At 39.0% G+C, this 25,317-nt stretch overlaps 1 protein-coding gene across 2 annotated transcripts in view; it reads right to left on the bottom strand.

Moving 5' to 3' along the window:
• LOC124619629 (E3 ubiquitin-protein ligase rnf8-like) overlaps positions 1-25,317 on the bottom strand; it is a 134,847-nt gene that overhangs the window by 62,524 nt on the left and 47,006 nt on the right. For both annotated transcript variants that reach the window (XM_047146139.1, XM_047146140.1), the window contains exons 6-7: positions 7,365-7,484; positions 2,453-2,609 (exon numbers count right to left, since the gene is read on the bottom strand). In XM_047146139.1, coding sequence (XP_047002095.1) covers positions 2,453-2,609; positions 7,365-7,484 — 277 coding nt within the window. The remainder of the gene's footprint in view (positions 1-2,452; positions 2,610-7,364; positions 7,485-25,317) is intronic.

Here is a 25,317-nt window from a genome sequence, read left to right as displayed (position 1 = left end):
AAGTCAGCATAATTCGTTCCAGAATATTACTCATAGTGTGAAACACTCGTTAAGCGAAACAATTTACCCTACATAAATTAATGTAAAATACGATAATGCGTTCTATGCAGAAAAAGTACTAAATGTTTTACCTCATCCATGCCATTTATTCAAAGAAAATTATACATACAACATTATGTACTTTATTATTCACAATATATAACTAATTCTTTTTTACTAGGAAGCTATCTATAGTCATTTGTTTCTGCCGGCACTTTAACACTTGGTGAAAATGCCACATGGCATTATTGTCACATTTGTAGCGCGTGTAGCCACTGCTTTATTGTGGTGATAATTTTCAATGTACGATAAAACTGATTCCCATGCTTTCAGCATTTCTCTTATTGTGCAAAAGATTGCCGCTTTGCTGTTACCGCCGCCTCCTCCCCCTCCTCCACTGAAGAACTCTTCTCCACAATTTCCTGCTGTGAAATACACTGCAACTCCATAAGATCTCAAGTGATCATTTCTTTGGTGTGAACTTCCACAAGCTCATTGGTATCATTGTTATCCATTTCTAGCCCGAAGCCCTGGCTGAAGAGACAATATCACTGACTACAAGCTCCAACTCAAACACCTCAGAGTCACATTTGACAATGCACTCTGGCCAAAGCTTCTTCCAGGCAGAAGAGAGAGCTCTCACGGTAACCCCTTCCCACATCTTTTAGATCATTTGATGCAGTCAATGATGTTGAAGTGATATTTCCAAAACACTCTGAGAGTGAGCTTGGTAACTTCAGTCAACTCAAAGCCTTGCTCAAAGAGTGCTTTAGTGTAGAGCTTCTTAAAGTTAGGAGTAATCTGCTGGTCCATAAGCCAGAGTAACAGAGGGGTGTCGGGAGACAGAAATTAGATCTTGATGAATTGAAATTCTACAAGGAGATGGTCTTATAGGCCTGGAGAATGGGCAGGAATGTTTTCCATAACAAGTAAGACAACGAGTGGCCGATTCATCTCAAGCAAATATTTTTTCACCAAAGGACCAAATACTTCATTGATACAATCACAAAAAAGATCATGTGTCATCTGAGCCTTATTGTTGGACCTCCACATCACATTTAACCAGTTTTTTTGGACTTTACACTCTTGAGGGCTCACAGAGTTTCTGAATGGTAAACAAGCAGCGGTTTAATTTACAAATCACCACTTGCATTGGCATAGAATAGCAGTGTGAGACGGTGTTTCATTAGCTTGTAACCAGGAAATGCATTCTCCTCTGCCGTTATAAAGGTACACTTTGGCATTTTTTTCCAGAATAGACCCATCTCGTCACGATTAAAACCCTGTTACGGCAGATAACCCTCAGAATCTACAAGTATCTTGAAGTTGGTGATGAAGTTCTCTGCTGCCTTTGTGTCAAAGCTGACTGCTTCGCCATGCCTCACAATGCTATGGATGCCATAAACACTTCTTTGGCCACTGATGAGCCTAGAGTCTTCTTAACGAGGTCAGCAAAAATCATTCTCACTCTCTCACCAATGATGTTCTCATTAATAGTGTTGCCTTGCAATTGCTTTTCATTTATCCATACATGGAGCAACCTTTCGACATCATCCAGAAAATGAAACCATTGTTTAGATACTCTTGTCACTCCCTTTGAAGCATCTATCTCCTTAATCTTGTCCTTATTCTTGATGATAGTACAAACAGCTGATGTAGACCAGTCATATGGGCATGCTAAATCATCAATGCTCACACCACATTTGCATTTTTAAATTATTTTACTTTTCATTTCTAAGGTCATTTTCTTTCCCTTATGGTCGTCTTATTGCGGCTTTATCTTTGGGGACATTTACAAAAAGGTTATTAAAATATGCACAAAAAAAGAAAAAACAAACAAAACACAAAACTATGTGAACACAAGTTTAGAAAAATGTGTGATCTCAAGTTGCACTAAGATGGTAGCAGAAAGAGAGGTAACCCAGACTAAAGTAAGAACTAAAGACATTGTTCATATACCGCTGCTGACACAGAAAAGTGTTCATATTGTTGAATATTTCCCCCACCACGCGTGAATAGCTGGTGACATCACACTAAATCATCACTCATTATATGAAAATTGCTTGTTAAGTGAATCAATTTTTTTTTTTTTTTTTTTACAATTTGTTTTGCTTGTTATGAGAATTGCATATTACGGGAGGCATTTGTTAAGCAAGGTTCCACTGCGATATCAAAGTAATCATTGTAGACATCACCAACAGCGATTCCACAGTCATATGATAAGGTGTGAAGTGCCAGTTTTGAGTTTGATACATAGGGACTGTACTTAATTGAAGATGACTATGTCACTGTTCTCCTGATTTCCGCCTGTTAGTGTGTGGTGTTAAAAAGAAATTTGCATCAAATTCTGATGATTAGCAAATGTTTATCTGAATCATCTGATAATAGCAGATATAATAAAGAAATACTGTACCTTTTATCTCATTTTCAATTGCAGCCTTGTCATGATGCAAGTTTTCCAATGCTTCTTTAAGGCGACGTTTTGCTGCCTCCTCCCGCTCATCAACATCCCGCAACAGACTTTCCATGAGCATCTGATTGTTTTCCTCCCGTTTTTTCCCTTCTTCTTCCTGAATTTAACCACAAACATTCAAACATAAAATGGAGAAAGTCACCTTCTTCAGCAGTTACATTCTACATAATTAAAGTTAAACACTTAAAACTCAATTTAATGGTGTTTAAAACATATGTCAGTAGTGACCTGCCCTCCCAAAATTATTCTTTGCATTCTTGTTTTTATGCAGTTGTTTACACAGTTTACACTGTTGTTATCACTGTTGTTGGGTACTCTTTAGTTAAGGACATAGTAAGAATAATGATTCAGACATTGTACTGCGACTGCTCGCAGATATTTTAGATACTGTGTGACTTCTGCAAGAGTTCTTCGGCAGATGTTTAAAATGGCATGTAATTTCACATAATCCTGTGGTTCCTTCCTGCTGTGTCTTTTTGAGCATGTGTTTCTTCTGTTATTGAAGTTTTGTACACTACAGAACACTCAGCCATATTTTCATAGTTTTGTAGTACTTAACAGTATTTCATTCAATAGCAGAAATTAATCCAATACACACAGTATTACACATTTCTTAGAACTGGAGAAATTAGTTAACATACACGGAAGGACCAAAAAATAACTGGGATCATGATGATACAGTTGCTTGCTTGTAGGACCAGGTTTCGCTGATAGAAGGCTATTGCAGGACTTCTCCTGAGTCATTCTGCCAGACGGTGACACCAGACAGAGACTAGTGTGGTTTCTCTGGCAGTTCTGAGAGTGTGCATACAGTGCAGACATGACAAGAGAAAATGGCTACTGCTTACGAACAACACGTGGGTGTGAAATTTTGTTTTTTGCTTGGCAAGAATGCAGTGGAAACTGTTGTGATGATGCAAACGGCTTACAAAGAACATTCTCTTAATAAAATTCAAGTGTACAAATGGTTTTCTTGGTTTAAAAAGGGAGAAATGGCCACTGAAATCAGCCTCATTCCAGTCGCCCTTCAATTGTTCAAAGCGAGGACAACATTGGCAAAATACGTGATCTGATCAATCAAGATCGATGCAGCTCAAGGACTTATCTGCTCTGTCCTGGAGCTCAATTCAGAGTATTTTGACCACTGATTTGGGAATGCAAAGAGTGACAGCAAAGCTGAGACTTCTCACACATGGTCAAAGGGATCACCGTGTTCAGGCCTGTCATGAAAGGAACGATAAATTCAAAAACAATCCAATTTTTTTTCAACAAAATCATCACAGGTGATGAGTCATGGTGTTATGGTTATGATCCAGAAAGGAAACAATAGTCAAGTCAATGAGTCAACTGGCTCACCCCATCCAAAAGAAGCTTGGCAGGTGAAATCGAACATGAAGACAATATTGATCTTTTTGACATCACAGGGATCGTACACTCAGTTTTTGTCCCTCAAATCCATACAGTAAACCAATAATTCTATTTGGAGATTATGAAAACACTTCACAGAGCTTTGGCGCGTATATGCCCAGCTTTGTGAAATTCCGTAATGTGATTTCTGTGCCATGAAAGTTTTCTGCACACACAGCTTGCAGTGCTTGCCAGTTTTTGGCCTTGATGGACTACCATCTTGATCACTGCATCCTATTCGCCAGATTTAGCACCCTTGGATTTCTTCCTGTTCCTGTGGACTTGAAAGGGAAGCAATTTGCCGATGTCAAACATGTAAAATGCAATGTCATGAAGGTGCTAGCAGGTATCAAAGAGGACTAATTTAAAAGGTACGTCCAACACTGGAATGAAAATTTGGACAAGTGCATTAATGCTAATGGAGAGTACTTTGAAAGATACTAACGTTGTATTTGAAAAACAATCAAGTCAAGGTGTATACGGGGACAAGGAAAAAAAATTCCCGAATTATTCCCGGATATCCCGTTTAAAAAATATGCTTTTTCCCGGGCGAAAATACACTTTTTCCGTGCTAAGTGACAGTACGTTTTCCGTAGATTTTCCCTCGGAACTGTAAAACTTATCAATCCTTTGAATGGTTAACGTTTTATACAATCGCGTAGAACTTCCCGGGAAAAAAAAAGAAAAGACAGGGTAGAGAAGTTTTGGAAAGACCTTCGTTTTGCAGCAGCATATACGCTGCATATTTTCGTATTACAAAAGTATAAATTCGAATTGAACCAAACACAGCGCATTAGTTTCCGGAGCGCTGAAACCGAGGTTGATATGTCCTTTTGTAAGCAAGTCATATCTCAAGCCACGAGATCTTGCCAGACGATGACACCAGCTATTCAGAGCATAGGACACGTGTTTTAGTCAGCCAATAGCAACATCACTTGTTACATAGCGCGAACACACAAGAGGAAAAGTTAACGGTTTACATTGATGTACACAGTACCGTATATCTACAAGAAAAGCTAAGCTTTCACATATAATATTGGTCTCTAAGATTAACACGCTACAACAGAAGCTAAGATTTCACATGTAATATTGATCTTTTTTTGCGTGTGTTATACTTTAAGATACATCACACAAATGTGCCAGTAAATTTAAAATTATGACAATGTCTCGCGGCTCGAAATTTTTGTAAGTGGCTGGTCCTCAAACTGTTCAGTTTCGAACGCTCTGTGATTTAGATATCCATCCCACTTTCTCACACGTAACATAATTCATCTTGGGTAAAAAGAAATTTACTTTAAAAGTAACGCTTTTCTAACCACCGTTCGCAATACTATCTGGAGACTGTTAGAAATAGGTTCGATTTACCAGCTGCCAGAGAGCGCCAGAAAACAGACATTATTGGGCGTGTGCAACTACAGTGGTGTAGGTAGCCCGCATGTTCGTACGTATAAAGCAATAAGAAAGCTTAGATTACACCATAAAAGAAACAGGGCATCAGAGGATACTCCAAACAGCATCAGAATTTCGTAAACCATACTATAATGCATAATTCAGCTTGAAGTGCAAATTGGCTTTTTCCAGATTCACAATGAAGCAGGTCTCATCTGATATTAAGCTTTTCAGTGTGGTTTTTGGGATGTAAATTTTCTTGGAGTACCAGTACTATACGATCTCATTTTTGGTTCTTTATTATGGCATAATGCCATACATGGCAAAAGATGATAACGTGCATTTGAAATTCAGCGAACAGTACTGTAGAATGAAACACTTCGTTTCAAATAAAATGATCGTCTCAGCGGAAAGATTAATCAAGCCAAATTTCTTTAGCAAACTTGCAAAAATAACTTCATTGTTCTGCAAGGCGATTAATGCTTGACTCCTAATAACTTGGAAGTAAAATAAAATCAGAAAACTGAAATAAATAATATTTTTGCCCTTCGTAATTATGTGAATGTATTTTAATTCACTTGATAGCTCACGGCCACAGAAATCAGTTTTGTTTTCATTTGACGTGGGAGCTGTAAACGAAGAGAAGCAGCGAAATCACTTAACGTAAACACGGCTCACATGCAAGTTAACCCCCTCCCCACTACAACTCTGACAACTCTGTGCAAGCGCGAATCTGGCAGCTAGGGCGCGCGAGAAAAATTTTTCTCGTTTGCATCTGGCTGCTTGCAGCTACTACTGATACAGCTAACAGCCAAACTACAAGTAGCGCCGTAGCGGGAAGCGGGAGAAGGTACTGCTTATACGTGAGTCAAATGCGCATGCGCAACAGACTGCTGGCAATTGGTCAAACGAACCTAATGTAAACAGTTGTGACATCATGCTCATAGCAAACAGTTCATTGTTACGAAGAATTACAGTCTGCGCCCTACGGCCTTTGACATATTTTTGCTATTTGCAGACGCTTGTGTGTGCACGGGGTTTCATTGTAAATTGCACATTTCCTTTGCCACTGAAGTTTTATTTTTTTTCCCTCTCATTTATATTTTATTGCTGCAGTATCATTCTCCAGTAGCAGGATACAATAACGTTCTTTGCTAGAAAATCAATTCTGCAGTCAAAATTACAAAAATTTAACCGAAAGCTAAAACAATGAAAATTTCCCGGGTTTTTCCCGGTTTTCTCCCAGATGAAAAAATTCCCGGGGTTTTCCCGGATTTCCTGGGCCGTATACCCCCTGCAAGTACATGCTTCCTACAAAGAAATTCCAGTTATTTTTGGATCCCCCACCCCCCACACTAATGTACTTGTTGGCTGACAACAGACCCATAGCCACAGGGTCAAAACAAACAATGTACAAGAACAACAATTTCGATCAAAAGCCATGGGTCCTCAATGATGCAAAAACAACTATAGCCTGACAGTAGCAGATTTTGTAACAAGATTCTTCACTTTCTATCGTTGTGTCCTTTTTGTACTTGAAAAGAGATGTGTGACTCAAACATGTCAGTAATTCTGGATACTAACATACTCTCCTGCTGATTTTATTCATTATTACAGAAATACTGTACCTTTGTAATTTTACTTTCTGATTCTGTAGATTTCTATCCCTATCTGTGTGATGAGTCACAATATTACCTATAAATATTTCATTCTATAACACTGTGGAGATAACTGGTTCTGAAGAATACCCATGGAGGTAGTAGTTGACAGGTTTCCAAGTAAAGCATCAGATGGAATGAAAACTGTTTTATAAGTTTTGAGTCCATTGCTTATTTTAGTCTGCTCTGAATAGCAGTTATATCAATAAATTAAACTGCTAAGTAATATAGCTACAGCCCTAAGAATGTGTCACTGTTATCACAACTTTCTTCAGCAAATGAGTGAGTATGAGCTTTCACTACAAAATTGGTTTTAAGACACACTGGTATTATCAGCATCAATGGTTATCAAGTAACAAACAAAGCACCTTAGGACCGCAGAGAGATGGAGAACTCACTAATCGTAATGTGCGAGTAGTCACTTCCTCCAGGTGACGAGCATTCTCGCCTTCTTGTTTTTCTTTCTCAGCCAGACGTGCTTTCATCGACTTCAACTTTCTCTTCAAAGTCAGTACCTCCTGTGAGAAATTATAAAATGAAAGAATAAATTCATAACGAAGACTTGGTAAAAGTCAGCTACCACAATACTAAATATTTTTCTCATCAAAAGTTATCTAAGACATAACTTTAACATGCTACAATCTATGTACATGATATTATTAGAACAGTAATATACTGCGTATGTCGTTATTACGGCCAAACCTTGCCTGTTGAATGACTGAAGGATCATTTGAACAAAAATTAATTTATTAAGAAGAAACCTCATATGTGATCTTCTAATTCAACATTTGTTATTGGACACAGTGTTACATTTTGTGACTGTAATTACAAGAAACACAAATTCTTTCAAAGTCTTATACAGGTCACCTATTATTTTTTCCCCTTTAAGTGTCAGGTAATTACTGCTGATAGCACCACTTTTTATATATTTGCATTTTGTTTCACATACTTTTCTTACTTAATGTTTACTAAGAATTTATAGCAACTGAAAAAGAATGTGTGGTACTTCTAATAAAAAAATAATTATTACTGAACAGTGCCATCTCTAAGGCAACTATCCTTTTCATAGTTACATCTCTCTTCCTAGAACTATGGCTAAATGTTGTGTAAAGAAGGAATGGCTACTATGCAAAAAATGATACACACACAAATTCATACTGTTGGCCACAGCAGGATAATTATGTTATCCGGCAGCAAAAACAACATTACAGAATGTATCTTTGATTTCTTCAATACACTTAGTTTACAAAACCACACTACTGTGTCATTCACAGGAGTGCTGGAGAGCAGATTTGGGGTGGAGGGATGCCCTCTACTGCTGACCACCACCAAGGAGGTTTTCCAGCTGCACTGGCAAATTTATAACCTATCATAAATATACACACAAGCTATTTATTATTATTATTATTATTATTTAAATGGCCCAGTCTACCATATTTCACAAATGACTGGTGCTGTGGATCACTCAGGTTATGATGGGTATGCGTAATATGGCACAAAACCGCATAACTGTTTAAATGTTTTATTTCCTTTCAACAAAAGAGTATAAATCCAATTTCCATAATTTAATAAGAGACCAATATATCCCCCTGCTGAATGTTATTTATATTATTTTGGACAGGTCACCCCAAATGAGAGGGGGGGAGGGAAAAAAAGGAAGAAGGAGAAGAAGAAGAAGAAGAAGAAGATATTCTTCCTCATTACAGCACTCAAACTGGGCTTATGCCATTTTGCTCAAATACAGTTGTCATTATTTCCTACTAGAGTACCACTATCTCATTTTTCCTATTTCTGGACCTAGTCTCCTTTTTCCAGAAGAGCGAATTTTTCGTGATAACAATTTATACTGAAGGACACACTGTAAGCAAACAGTTCAACATATGATGGTTGTTTAATGTGAAAAGTTTCACATGCCTTAGTGACTGAAAAATAGTTCGTCAAACTAGTTGAAGATAGATAGAGCCTTCCATCTCAAGCAGTGATGTTACAGTATTTGTGAGAAATGTCTATGCTTTGTAGGTCAAACTGACCTGGTACAACTACGAAAATTACTATTGTTTTTGTCAATGGGATCTTTAGTGTGTTTCACTATAATGAACTACGGAGTGACTATCCTTTATCAAATCAATTATAAAAAGAAAGTTAAAAACGCACTAAGAAAAGAATAGCCATTTACTGTGCATGCAAAGTGATATCTTTCACACACTTCTGGGCCATCATTGCATTTGGCTTACAACTGCAGAGGTGATAAATAAATTAAGTAATACCATGAAAATTGTGTTGACTTTCTTGTAATATTTCTGGCTTCTGTCTTCTACATACATCCAAAATGATGTCACTGGTGGATATATGAGTAATGAATGAATACCTAAATCAACAACTCTGAAAGGATGCACACACACACACACACACACACACACACACACACACACACACACAGAGAGAGAGAGAGAGAGAGAGAGAGAGAGAGAGAGAGAGAGAGAGAGAGAGAGAGAGAGGCCTTCAAACATTAGTCAATTTGTGTCTGCATCATAAAAATGTTAAATGTCAGTTTACAAGCCTAATTCTCACCATTTGCGGGAGGTGTTACTGTTTTGTTTCAGTATGAAGAAACCAGCAGCTGAGTCTCATCGACTGCTCTCAAGTACGTATGGTAAAGAAGCTATTAGTGAAAGAATATGTTGTGAGTGGTTTTTCTAATGCTTCAAAAATGGTGATTTTAACGTTGTAGACCGGCATAATGGTGGAAGAGAGAATGTTTGCGAAGATGCAGAATTGGAGACATTGCTGAGAAAAGACTCACGTCAAACTCAAGAAGAATTGGCACGATTAGTGGGAGAGACACAGCAATCCATTTCAAAACGTCTCAAGGCTATGGGCATGATTCAGAAAGAAGGAAGTTGGGTCCCATTTGAGTTGAAACCAAGAGACTTTGAACGGCGTTTGTGAACAGTTGCTTCAGAGGCAAAAATGGAAGGGATTTCTGCATTGTATTGTGACCCAGGACGAAAAATGGGTTCATTACGATAACTCTGAACACAAAATAATGGGGATATCCCGGCCATGCTCCCACACCGATGGTCAAACCGAATATTCACAGCTCCAAGATCAAGCTCTGCATTTGGTGGGACCAGCTTGGCGTTGTGTACAATGAGGTGTTAAAACCAAGTGAAAAAATCACAGGTGCTTGTCATCGAACACAATTAATGCATTTGAGTAAAGCATTAAAAGACAAACGGCCGCAATACAGCGAGAGGCACGATAAAGTGATTTTGCAGCACGACAACGCTTGACACCATGTTGCAAAAGAGTTCAAAACATACTTCGAAATGTTAAAATGGGAAGTCCTACCCCACCCGCCGTATTCTCCAGACATTGCTCCCTCTATCACCTGTTTAGATCAATGGCGCATGGCCTGGCTGACCAACACTTCCGATATCATGAAGAAGTCACAAAATGGACCGATTCATGGATTGCTTCAAAAGATGAACAATTTTTTCAACGCGAGATTCGTACACTGCCCAAAAGATGGGAGAAAGTAGTGGCCAGCGATGAAAAATACGTTGAATGATACACATGTAACCAATTTCTCTCATTAAAGCGTCAAATGTTGAGGAAAAAACGGTGGAAGCAAAGTTGTAAACCTTGTACCAATTACACTGTGGGCATATTACTGCTAGCACATAGCTCAAGTTTTTAATACCAACTTCTGTCTGTCTATAAAAATCAGCTCTAGAAGCAGTTGTGTGCTGTAGTGAAAACTTTTCAATACAATATCATACTGCATATAAGCATTTCTACAGTTCATAACACTTCCTCCTGTAGTGTGGGAAAATTGGTCCATGACACACACACACACACACACACACACACACACACACACGTACATAAGTATGTTTTCCTCACTTCAGAAAAAAACTGACCGTGCCTAATGCAATGCAAACTGGCAACACTGGCATGCTCATGTAACACTTTGGGCGGATGGGTATACGTAAATAACGAACAGACTGATAGGTAAGGAAATTTTTAAATATATTACTGTGAAGAGAACAGTTGATTCGTCAATGTTTTTCCTCCTTCAAAGAACAATTAAGTAAATGACAGTAATATAGTACTTTGCAATACAGGGCTATTACAAATGATTGAAGCGATTTCATAAATTCACTGTAGCTCCATTCATTAACATATGGTCACGACACACTACAGATACGTAGAAAAACTCATAAAGTTTTGTTCGGCTGAAGCCGCACTTCAGGTTTCTGCCGCCAGAGCGCTCGAGAGCGCAGTGAGACAAAATGGCGACAGGAGCCGAGAAAGCGTACGTCCTGCTTGAAATGTACTCACATCAGTCAGTCATAACAGTGCAACGACACTTCAGGACGAAGTTCAACAAAGACCCACCAACTGCTAACTCCATTCGGCGATCCGCAGTTTAAAGCTTCTGGATGCCTCTGTAAGGGGAAATCAACGGGTCGGCCTGCAGTGAGCGAAGAAACGGTTGAACGCGTGCGGGCAAGTCGCACGCGTAGCCCGCGGAAGTCGACGAATAAAGCAAGCAGGGAGCTAAACGTACCACAGTCGATGGTTTGGAAAATCTTACGGAAAAGGCTAAAGCAGAAGCCTTACCGTTTACAATTGCTACAAGCTCTGACACCCGATGACAAAGTCAAACGCTTTGAATTTTCAGCGCGGTTGCAACAGCTCTTGGAAGAGGATGCGTTCAGTGCGAAACTTGTTTTCAGTGATGAAGCAACATTTTTTCTTAATGGTGAAGTGAACAGACACAATGTGCGAATATGGGCGGTAGAGAATCCTCATGCATTCGTGCAGCAAATTCACAATTCACCAAAAGTTAACGTGTTTTTTGCAATCTCACGGTTTAAAGTTTATGGCCCCTTTTTCTTCTGCAAAAAAACGTTACAGGACACGTGTATCTGGACATGCTGGAAAATTGGCTCATGCCACAACTGGAGACCAACAGTGCCGACTTCATCTTTCAACAGGATGGTGCTCCACCGCACTTCCATCATGATGTTCGGCATTTCTTAAACAGGAGATTGGAAAACCGATGGCTCGGTCGTGGTGGAGATCATGATCAGCAATTCATGTCATGGCCTCCACACTCTCCCGACTTAACCCCATGCGTTTTCTTTCTGTGGGGTTATGCGAAAGATTCAGTGCTTAAACCTCCTCTACCAAGAAACGTGCCACAATTGCGAGCTCGCATCAACGATGCTTTTGAACTCATTGATGGGGACATGCTGCGCCGAGTGTGGGAGGAACTTGATTATCGGCTTGATGTCTGCCGAATCACTGAAGGGGCACATATCGAACATTTGTGAATGCCTAAAAAACTTTTTGAGTTTTTGTATATGTGTGCAAAGCATTGTGAAAATATCTCAAATAATAAAGTTATTGTAGAGCTGTGAAATCGCTTCAATCATTTGTAATAACCCTGTACTGTGAAAATTCTAGTCATTTAGTTAATTTCCTCTAATGCAATTAAAACTTTAATACATTTATTGTACCCATCAACATCCTTGTGGAAATGAAACTATCATGTGGCACTAAAGTTAGTGTCCAGTCCCCAGTGAATGACACAGGAGAGCTGAAATGATTAACTCTTGTTTTCAAAGGTTTATTTACAAAGGAAAAGTCAGGAGAATAGCCCCAATTTATCCTCGTACCAGTGAAAAGATGAATGAAATAAGTATTAGTGTCAGTCGCATTGATAAACAGCTGAACTTATTAAAACTGAACGCAGCTCCAGGGCCCAATGGAATCCCTGTAAGACTTTGTACGGAATTTGTAGCTGAGTTAGCTCCTCTTCTAACTGTAATGTATTGGCCATCCCTCGAAAAAAAATCATACCTGTTTCTTTGAAAAAGCACAGATTACTCCCATCTACAAGAGAAGAATAGTAGGAATTATCCACAAAACAACCCTCTAATATCCTTGACATTGATTTGTATTCTTGGCATTTATTTGTTGTATAATCTTAGAATATACTCTGAGCTCAAACGTAATGAGGTATCTTGAACAGAATGACCTCCTCCATGCCAACCAAAACAGATTCCAAAAACATCGATCATAAGAAACCCACCTCGCACTTTTCTCACATGACATACTTAAAGCTTTGCATCAAGACAGTCAGGTAGACGCAGTATTTCTTAATTTCCAAAAAGCATTTGACTCAGTATCACACCTAAGCTTATTGTCAAAAGTATGATCGTATGGGGTATCAAGTGAAATTTGTGACTGGATTGAGGACTTTTTGGTAAGGAGGACACAGTATGTTATCTTAGTAGTTACTGGAACAGGGTACCCTTTGCCACGCACTGTACGGTGGCTTGCGGAGTAACTCTGAAGATGTAGATGTAGATGTAGATATCTTCGATGGAGAGTCATAGTTGGATGTAGAAGTCACTTTGGGTGTGCCCAGCGAAGTATGTTTGGACCCTTGTTGTTCATATTGTTTATTAATGATCTTGCACACAACACACACAATATTAATAGTAACTTCAGACTTCTGCAGATGACTTGGTTATCTATAATGAAGGAAGCTGCATAAATATTCAGTCAGAACTCAATAAGATTTCGAAGTGGTGCAGAGATTGGCAAGTTGCTTTGAATGTTCAGAAACGTAAAATTTTGCACTTCACAAAATGAAAATAACTTAGTATCCTATGACTATAATATCAATGAGTCACTGTTGGAATCAGCCAGCTCATACAAATAACTGGCTGTAACACTTTGTAGGAACATGAAATGGAATGATCAGATAGGCTCAGTTGTGGGTAAAGCAGGTTGCAGACTTTGGGTTATTGGTGGAAAACTGGGGAAATGCAATCAGTCTATAAAGGAGACAGCATACATATCATATCACTCATGTGACCTGTTTTAGAATATTGATCAAGTTTGTGGGACCCATACCAAATAGGACTAACAGGGGATATTGAATGTATACAGAGAAAGGCACCACAAATGGTCACACGTTTGTTTGATCTGTTGGAGGGTGTCACAGAGGTATTGAAAGAACTGAACTGTCAGATTCTTGAAGACAGAGGTAAACTATCCTGAGAGAGTTTATGAACAGTTCCGAGAACCAACTTTTTACGATGAATGTAGGAATATACTACAATCCCCTACGTTTCGCTCACATAGGGACTGCGAGGATAAAATTTTAATAATTCCTGCATGCACAGAGGCATTCAAACAACTGCATGCACAGAGGCATTCAAACAATCATTGTTCCCACCCTCCATTGGAACGAGAAGAAACCCTAATAACTGGTACAGAGGGACATACCCTCTGCCATACACTTCTCACTGGTTTTCATGGTATAGATCCAGATGTAGATCATAACCAACAATTTAACGGGTGAGATTATACAAAACTCAGAGGAAAAAGGAACAGAAGACTTCAATACAGAAAATCTATAACAACATTAAACGACTAATGAAAACTAAATAAACTTGCATTTGGAAAAAATGTCAGTACTGTTGGCAGAGACAAACATAAAAGCAGTGGGGGAGGAGGAAGTGGGAGAGGTCTCAGAGTAGTGCTCTCTCTCTCTCTCTCTCTCTCTCTCTCTCTGACGCCCCCCCCCCCCCCCCCCACCACACACACCTTTTACCTCTTGATCACTTCTTGTTCCCACAACAGTTGAGTCCCTCTCATCTTTGGACCTTAGTGATCTGCCTTTCCTGTTTAACCTGCCTCAATCTATCCCTCTGTCCTTCCCCAGAAAGGAACTATCAGAAACGAAAGCTAGGATACTTTGTGTAATTTTCTTTGTTTCTATCAGCAGTAGAGTGCACACAAAATAACTTTCCCCAACCTGCACAGATGGCAAAGTGGGAGAAGAGAACGGGCAACAGTAGTGGCGGTGGCTGCACTGCGTGTCGCCGATGTATGGAAGGTGCACTTCAACAGCTAGAACTACTTGCAAGCAGAACTTTCAAATTACAGCTAGCAAGTGTGCAAATCACCGTATTATAGCTCGTGTCATGTTGGAAGGCGGCTCTATTTTCAGCCGTTCTGCGCATCCCCCACCATTAACTGCAAGTAGCCAATAAGATTCATTCTCTTTCCGAGCGGATAGCCGTGAGTTACAAACTGGACTGTGAGAATCTCTCTTCCAAGTGCTGCACTGTTGCCGTATTTTGCGACAATGCAGTTTCATTTACAGAGTGACCATATAATTCAGATGCTGATGTTACTTTCTTGTAGCAGTATAGCTGTGAATGTGTATAAGTAAAAAGCTTTAGTAAGATTTCCAAATGGAAATGTCATGTGATGGCAATAAAAGTGAAGTTCCTCACAAGCAACTTTAATTAAATTGTGTGCCTATGGAGCATGTTCTTAGTCGTGCAACTGGTTTCATGATTTCCCGTCAGAAAGATCACTGTATGTAGTAATCGACGGAAAATCAGCAGTGACAGAAGCGATATCTGCATTTGCAAGGATGTGTTACAGGTGCACTTCTATTCCTGAGCTGATAAACAATTTAGGGGTCATCTGGGCAGCCCTCTTAGACTGCTTGCAGATGATGTGATTTACCATCTTAAATCATCAGAGATTAAAACAAATTAGAAAACGACTTAGACAAGAGATCTGTATGGTGAGGAAAGTGGCAACTGACTCTAAATAATGAAAAGTCTGAAGTCATCCACATGATTACTAAAAGGAATCCACTAAATTCAGTTTACAGGATAAAACACATGATTCTAAAGGCTGTAAATTCAACTAAACACTTAGGAATTACAATTACAAATAACTTGAAATGCAACTATCACATGGATAATGTTGTGTGGAAAGCAAACCAAAGACTGCGATTTATTGGTAGATTGGTAGATTTATTGGTAGAACATGCAACAGGTCCTCTAAAGAGACTACTTACACTATGCTTTTCAGCCTTCTTCTGGAGTATTGCTGTCAGGTATGGAATCCACAGCAGATAGAATTGATCGAAAAAGTTCAAAGAAGTGCAGCTTGTTTTGCATTTTCGTGAAATAGGGGAGAGACTGCCATGGGTATGATAAGCGAATTGGGGTGGCAATCATTAAAACAATGGTGTTTTTCGTTGTGGCAGGATTTTCTCATGAAATTTTTTCTCCTCAGAGTGTGAAAATACTTTGTTGGTGTGCACCTAAATAGGGAGGAATGTTCATCATAATAAAATAGGAAAAATTTAAGTTTGCAAGGAAAGATAAAAGCGTTCATATTTCCTGCACACTGTTCAAGAGGGGAATGGTAGAGAAACACATTAAAAAAATTATATGGATTAGAAGCAGTCGTCAAACAAATGTAAGGATTTTGGTTTGAATTTGAGTTTACTTTGTTACGTACTACATTTTTACTTATAATACAGTCCAAATCGCAATAAATGGCAATTATTGCAACTATTTTTGATGGTCTTGTCATTAGACAATTGTCGTTTTGAGGAAAATAGTTCTTGACCTCTTCACAAATCTGTATCAACCGTTCTCGCCTTCTGACGTCACACATGCAATTGCCGTGAAGCAGTGGACACAACCTCAAGCCTCAAATGTAAGATTTCTTTCATGTAGATGAATGATCGAAATCGGTTTTAAAGTGTATTAATCCCTCATAAATTTGAACGTACAATACGATGTGCTGAAGGCAAGTGAACATGATTGTTGTCCGCAGCAACACAGTTTGGCAACAGGGGCTTCGTTTGCCCACACTCTGCCACCATGCATGCAAAAAACCTTATCCCCTCCACGGCTCCCTATCACTCCGCGTCTATGTGCGGAAACACTGTCTCATGTGAAGCAGGCGCTATAAGAAGATTATGTCAATGTGACCAATAATTGAAGAGGTCAGTTGTCTGCGACCACAGTATCAAATAAACTAGCAGAAGCATTAACAAGTGAGATGGCAGCTCCTAACGGGCAAAATGTACAGATCAGTGAGGGGCTGCAAACTGAAGTGTCACCCTTCAGAACAAAGGGGTGCTAATTCTGTGGCATGCATTGTGATGCGTCATCTAGCCAGTTGCAAAGGAAGCCTTACATAGTCCAAATGTTTGTTTATACCTACAGTTATGTTTCATTATGGTTGTAAAGCAGCTAATGCAATAAAGATGACACTGCCACAGTGGGTAGTTATAGCAAAGATGGGTACTATCTCCAACACCGGCCTTCTCCTGAGTATTCACTGTAACTGTGACTTTGCACCGTAAGCTATGTCTGTCTGTTGCTTATCATGACTTGGTATTGTTTGACTGATGTTTTACGGACTTGCATTGGACTTACTGTTCAGGACTTGAGTTGGCCTGCCCCCAAAATTATTTCTCTCAATTAAAGATGACAAAGACACTCTTACTTACCTATTTACCTATTCATTTATTTGTGTAACTCAGTAAAACAGACAGGGACTGCACCTCAGAAGCGAGAATGAGGTGTGTCACATTCTACATTTTACTACAAAACAACAAATCTCAAAACTGTGGAATTAAAGCAACACAAGAAATATGACTATAATCTCTTCACCAACCTCTACTGTAGTCAACCTGTGAGCCAGCTAAATAACAGGCAGTTTGTCACTGTCTATTCCCTTTGCTGCTTTTGATGACACAGAGGAGGAGCGGGACATCTATTTATGGCACCTTCAGCAGCATTTTCACTTTTCTGGTGATGTCCACTGTATTATAGAGGCCATTTCTCCTCTCTTAGTCACTGTGTGTGCTGGACATGCTTTTTGGAAACTATCCAAGTAAAGTGCAGGTAACAGACTTTCATCTTGAGTTTTGCCAATGGCACATACTGCCACTTAAATCAAACAAAGCCTGGATGTCTTATTTATACAGTCTTATAATCTATGTAAGTTAGTTTATTCTAACCAAAATATCACATGTTAGAGGAACTCTTGGCCAGTACTCAGGACTTTGTGCAAATTGCTAACTGCTGAACTTCAGTTTCCTGACTATGTGAACACAGCCCCACATCACCACGACAAACAGCCAACGTCATGCCCCTCTTCAAAATCAGTAGAAGCACCAATGAGTATCAATGACAAACTCAATTCCCTAATGTTGCAAGGAAACTAACTATTGTTTCATCACACTGTTATAGACTTGATTTACAGTGTTTCCCTTGTTGGCAGCACAGTAAAGTGAGCCCCAGCCTTGACTGCCTTTCTGCTTTTTCAACGCATGTTTAATGCAATTGTACCGAACATATCAAGGATTGTGCGTACAGCCTCAAGTTAAGCCATCTCATTGTGCAGTGCCACACTGCATTAATACGAACTAAGTCTGCTAGTAACACATTGATGGTAATTAGTATCACAACATGACTAACCTGCATATTAAATGTTGTTCTGTTCTGTTACAAACTACATCAGTTTAACTAATAAACTGGACTACATACATCTGTTCAAGTTCTCCATTTCTTACACTACCCTACAAGCATTTGTTAAGCCAAAGTGGTCAATAGGTGCTCTTCAATATATAATTTTGGAACAGGGCTTCGTATAAAAGTCACACTTCCATTGTCTGAGCTGTAACTCAGTCACAGCTAAATCTAGGAAAGGGGCTTACATCTATTCCAGTTACAGACCACAACATCAGAAAAATACACTTTCCCAGTGTAACGTCCAGCTAACATACGTAAATATGGTATCAGGTTTGCAACAAGATTCCCAAAGTGAATTTCCCTGAGTTTCAGACAAGTCTTAGCATTTTTCCCTGACAACTTCTGAGATATCAAGGGTAAGTAAAGACATAAGTTAACAATGTGTCTTTGCAGCTACAATACAATAAACAATAGTGCAACCAAAGAAATATCTAAAACAACTTGAAAGCAGATGGCATTTCCTGATGTGAGCAGAAGTCTGAAGTACAACATTAACATCTTTTGTAATGAAGTGTTTTTAGATGGAGAAAGCATGCAAAATGGTATATGTGTTTAATTAAGATCACTGATATTATTTTATTTCAATAAAACTAAACACATTTCGTGGCAAACATACGCATTTCCTTGGAGTTGCAAGACAGATTTAAAATACCTTCACTGATTTCAGAAATAACCTCAGAAAAAAAGGCATCTTGAAAGAGGTGGGGAAGAATTGTGTAAACCAACGCTGTAGGCAATGCCAACAAAAGGTTGGTTCTACTATGTTGGTTATTGTCGGTTATTACCCACTGTGTTATATCTATTATTTTTCTTTTGAGAAATATATGGGTATATAGCATACAAACTGCAAGCGACTGCCACAATTTTCTTTTTCTTATCGTCCACACCTTCTATCATATAAACTACTTTTTAAGTGGCAAAATGTACTAGAAGAAATAAAATGTCACACTGTACAATGTACTTGTGGTGAGAGAGTCGCAATTCGTGAAATCCATCACCCATGGCCTCTGGCCTGCTGAGGAGCACCGCAGTCCTGGTTCCATGGATAAACCATGAAAATCTGCTGAATTACGCCACACACAAAAAGATCCAACCTGTGGGTAGATCAGTGAGACTAGATCTGATGGGTAGTGCTTGCACAATAGCGGGAATTGAATGGCTTCAGATTGGCAGGCCCAATCCATTACAAATACCAGCACAAACTGACTGTGGTTTTGGCCCGTCACGGAAATCCACTCATGTGGCCAGCTATTCATGAGCCACACACAGCATGTTGATGAAATGAGACCATGGTGATCAATCCATGTTACAGATAACTTGTTCAAATACTCTGAGACTCAATAATAATGAGGATAGGTAGCAACTTACTGTGAAGATGATTGCTGAGCCGCAGATAGGCAACGTAGAAAAGAAGATCATGCACTCACAACTAAATTTTCAGCCACAGCTTTTGTCAGAAAACGAGAGCACACACATTCACACAATTACTCAGACACAACTCATGCACACATGACCACCGTCTCTGGCAGCTGCGTCCACAGTTCTGAGAATCAGATCCAAACAAAACCACTCCTCATGCCTCCCTCTCCCTTGTCAGAAGCTGCTAGGCTAGCAGCAAGAAGTGGTGAGAGCACTGACTACAAGCTGAGGGGAGTGGAAGGAAATGGAGAAGCAGTAGTAATGAGGGAGCAGGAAAGCGGCGCATGTACTCAGTTGCACAAAGTCAGTGACAATGCATGACACCTCAGTAAACAAACTATTTCATGAGCTTTTTCCAGTGTTTTTTTTTTTTTTTTTCAAATTTCCCTGAAGTGTTTGAACTTCCCTGATTTCCGGAACCTGTGGCAACCATGGGCATAGACAGAAAATAATAAGTCGAACAATAAAACTTTAATTTGCTCTCAAGTAAGGCAGTCAATTTCATTTCGAGAACAATAACTTTTCAAGGCCCTACATGATCTGTGCTACAATTCTGCATATCTATACTACTAGAAATTATGATCAAATGAAGCTGCCAGGTAGACATTAACTACAATACTGCCCATGTTGTTGCAGTAAGTAAAGAAATACACTTTTCAACAACTTGCAAGATACTATCACTCATTAAAATTTCTGATATTTATTTTATGGGCATAAGACCATGGGCAAAGACATAATTATCCATTTTGGAGCACAGCCTTATGCCCATAAACCCATAAAACAAATATCAGCAATAATGCAAATATCGGCCATGAAAGCCCGCATTCTACGAAACATTACAATCTTTCACGTCTTCTTGTCACAGAGCCAGTACCAAGCATCACACTACAAAAAAATGAATACGGAACTTCCGCATGCCCCATCAGATAATGGGCTTGGTAAGGCTCGAACACTATTTTATGGAAATAAACAAATATTTCTAAAGTGACTGGTTGCAGTTTTTTTATTTACAGTTAAAGAATTACACTGGGTCAGAAAAAAAGCATTTTCTACAAATCATTCCAGCAGCAAAAGGAATCCATGGCATGCAATTTTTTCAGGACAGTAAATAAAATTCATCGATCAAACATCCCATTATTCAAGATTATCAGTTTTAGAAAATAATCTTCCATCTTTCACCTTGGACAGTTACAGTCAGATGGCATAGTATTGGTTACCAACCTCTAATAACAAGGACCATGGTACATGTAACTTTAAAGCACATTGCTGCTTGTTGTCATGATCTGAAAATGGCCTGTGTCAATTATTCATGAAAGTGCACTCTGCAAGTACAGAGTGTTCCATTTACCTGATGACCGACTGTGCAGCCAGGCAGCGAGTGCTCCGTTGCTCGGCGACCAGATGCTGTGTCACCCGTCTACTGTTGTGGTACGAAATGATTACATTTAAAATGTAAGCAAATAAATTTTGTACTTCCCCATGTCATGCAAGGAGATGTTGGAAATGCCTGCTGTTATTTTCCATGCATGTCTGACATCTACTCGAGAAATTATTAATCAAATGTTGTAATTCTCTCCGAGATATTGAATTAATTGATTCATGGATATTATCCTTGAGTTTCTATATCATGTGAGGATTTGTTGTGTACACTTTGTCCTTTAGTGCACCCCGCAAATAAAAATTGCATGGAGTTAAATCAGGACTTCTTGTGGGTCAGATAATATTACTAATCACTCTTTCATCGAACACATCCTGAATTGCATGCAGTATTGGCCGTATAAGCCCTTGCCAAATACTGTTGAAAAAATGTGAAGCTTTTTTCTCTTGCACTCAGTTCATTAAAAAATGTTCGCAAAATGTTTTGCACATGTCTTTCATTTGTAACTGTGTCATTAAAAAGAATTAGGCCTATTATTCTGTCACCACTAACTATGCACAATGCCCCTATTTTCTGATCATCACGGGGTTCCTCGCGAAGCACAACAGATCTATCTGCGCTCCAACGTCGACAGTTTTGGGAGTTAACATACTCATGTAATATGAACCAAGCTTCGTCTGAAAACAGAATGAGGTAATGATCCATTTCATCATCATGTATTTGTTTTAAAACCCATTTGCAAAACTCAATTCTGTGCACAGGATCACCTGGTCGAAGTTCCTGTACTACTGATACTTTATAGGGCCTTAGCCCAAGCACCTCATTGTACAGACTCTTTATGTCCATCTTTTCAGAGATGGTTGCAGAACCTGGCTGTTTGATACAGGATGTCAAATCAACCAACTTTCAGCCATCTAGTTTCCAAACTTATTTTATTTGGGTACCAGTTTTGGCAATTTAGTACGCCTTTTTCTTTGTACAGAGGTGTAAGATTTTTGTGTTTGCTGAGAAAGATTTCTAAGAGACTTTTTAGGGGAGTTTCCCACGCGGTATGCAATGTCATCGAGACAATCTGCTGTGAGCACTGTACATCATTGTTTATGCTTCTTGTCTAGAAAACTTCCCATTTCACGAAATTTATTCACTAATTTGTGAACTGCATCACAACTCAGAACTCAAACACTTGGAAACTTACGTACACACAATCTCCTAACAGTACGAGGGGACTCTGTATGCACATATGAATTATCAATAAACACTCGCTGTGAAATTGAATAAGTTGCTCTTGCTATTGTTACGTTCGCAAACTTCACTGTTGTACTTGTGATGCCTGTTTTACTGCTTGAATGACACTGGCCGACAAGATGCGTATGTCTGTATGGTGTTCAGGCTAAAACCCACAAAAAAAATGGGGGGGGGGGGCATATTGCGGTCCCATGGGACCCATTCAACCAGCAGGCGCAGAGTCTGTGACCAGCCTGCAATAACCCGGGCAGGCAGTCTCATCAGATAAACGGAACATGCTGTATACAAGGTGATTCACGAAGATATGCAAATATTTTAATATGTTATTCTACAAGTAAAACTACAGAAAAATGTTCATATGAACATAGGTCTGCAAATGTTTAGTTACAGAGTTAGGGCTAATAAAACATAACCCAGACATGTATCTGAAGCAGTTTTCCATAACGCTGTAAGACCGAAATGAGCAACAAAATCTGTTCATACACGTGCAGCTAAAGGCATTGAACTGGGGAGACATTTTTGAATATGTACTGTGAAATTGTATGTACCCTGTACAACTTCCTTAACACTGAGCTTTGTTTTTTCCAGTTTAACATTAATTCACATGTGCTATAGTATTAATAAAAGCAGATTTCTGACATGTTCATACAGTTTCAATTAACATTATTACCACCATTTTTCCAAAATTAAATTCTCTACAACTTCTGTTGAAAACTTTGTGCAATTGCCAGGAATTTAAAAAAACAAACTGGGCCAAGTAATTAATAAATTAAAAATTTTACGAAATTATGTCTCTGTTTCTCTGGATGTTCTGGAAAACTACTGTAGATACATGTCTGGGGCATGTTTTATTAGATTCACCATATCAGTAACAACGTAAATGGAAATCGTGCTTTACTTTAACCTCATACAGTTTTGTGATGGCTTCACATTAGCGGAGCTGCTAAATTTCAGGCAAAATCCTTTATTAGCCATAACTCTGTAACTAGACATTTGCGGACCTATGTATATATGAACCTTTTTCTTTAGCTTTGTTCGTAGAATAACATATAATTAAAATATTTGCATATCTTCGTGAATCACCCTGGATAATTCAAAGCTCTCATAACCTAACCTGTCTCATATCATTATAATGGTCCAATGTCGGCTTGTGATTAATCTTCTTAAAGTGATAAGTATATAATAACGGTGTGTGTGGCACATATGAATTTTAGTTACTGTCTAAGGACAGTGCAGGACAAAAGAAAACTTTCAAGGGACAATTCCGACCTGTATAATTATATATTTAATTTACTAGTGTTTTGATGAGGATCCAGATTGTGAGGCAGCCACCGAAATCAATTATGTTGTGCTCGGCAACAAGTTTTGTAACTGGATGGTCAAACATGCCTATGATCACAGAGTGCCACTGACCACTCATACATATGGACAGCGCCTTTCACATGACTATGGGCCAGTATTCAGTACACTGTGATACAGATTATTCATCAATACATATGGACCAGCCATGTACAGAAAGAACACATGGGGAAGGGAGGGGGACTTATGATGTGCGAGGAATTGTAGCTATCAAATGGTACTATTAGTGGTGACTGGCATCTTTGATACTGATGGAAGTTACTACAGACATGGAGGTTAATATCTTGGAAGAGCTTATTTATCAAAGAGGACAATATGAAATGAATAGAAGATGAGGTGTGGAGGAATGAGGACAGGCTGAAGATATCTGAAGGAAGAGATGGATTCAGGTGAAAGGTTTTAAAATGAATCTAGAGATTTGAACAGACATAGAAGGTAATACTTAGCTTCTGGAAAGAATAATTACGAGTCTTATATGTACAGATGACAGATAACTGGTAACACAAATTCTGTGAATTAATAACGGAGGTCCATCTACTGAAGCCTCTATCTGCAGGGATGATGATCAGTGTTTTTTTTTTTTTTTTTTTTTTTTTTTTTGAGACGGCCACTGGCTGTGCTTTCATGTGTTGTGAGATTTGTGTTATCATAGAGAAGAAGAGGCATCAGTGGGGTCACTAATTCCTGGAGGGTTATCAGCAGACAGTTCGATAGGTGTTAAGAAGGAACACTGTCAGACAGGGAGCATGAACTGAATGATGTGAGCTTTGGTGTATGCTTGCATAAAAAAGGAAGGGAGGGAGGGGGGGAGGGAGGAAGATTAGGTCCTAATGTTCCATTGGTGACGAGGTCGTTAGAGACAGAACAAAAGCTCAGGGGATGGATGTTGTCTGTGTCATTTTAAAATAACCCATTCCACTATTCACCTTAGTTTTGGGAACCTGTGGAAAACTAAAATCTCGATGGCTACACAAGGATTCGGACCTCCATCCTCCTGGACATCAGTTCAATACCTTAACCAACTCACTTGGTGAGTGTGGTTTTGGTTGACAAAATGTTTACTGCAATGCACCACACAGTAATTATAACAATACTCACCTCAGTAGTGTCAAGGTGTGAGGACAATGCATGTTTACACTGGAAAAAGGGAGTCAGTTTTAAGAAGGGTTGCAGGAAATCCTGTCAAAATTATATGGGAGTTAATCTACTTTGTTCGCGCAGACCCGGTCATATTACAGCTGAAACACAGTTCTTGATATGATTCATTTCATTTTCCAACAAGTTTGATGAGACTGTTTAACAATGTTGTTTCCAAATAATCTACAATACAATCTTGTTTCCTCAGTGACGTGTCACGCTGCCAAGGTATTTGAGAAGATCATGGAAAACATTATCGAAGATGATAAGAGGAGAATAGAGAGACACAATATGGGTTTAGACTAGGAATGCTGGCAGTGGACCTCATTTTCAATGTAAGGTAGCTCTAAGACAAACACTAGACATATCGTAAGGAATTAGTGATAGTGTTCCCAGACAATGAGAAGACATATCATAGTGTGAAAAATACAA

This window comes from Schistocerca americana, chromosome 6, assembly GCF_021461395.2.
Source record: "Schistocerca americana isolate TAMUIC-IGC-003095 chromosome 6, iqSchAmer2.1, whole genome shotgun sequence".
NCBI lineage: Eukaryota > Metazoa > Arthropoda > Insecta > Orthoptera > Acrididae > Schistocerca > Schistocerca americana.
The sequence above is the reverse complement of the archived record's forward strand: the minus strand, read 5'-3'. Positions and strand labels throughout refer to the sequence as shown.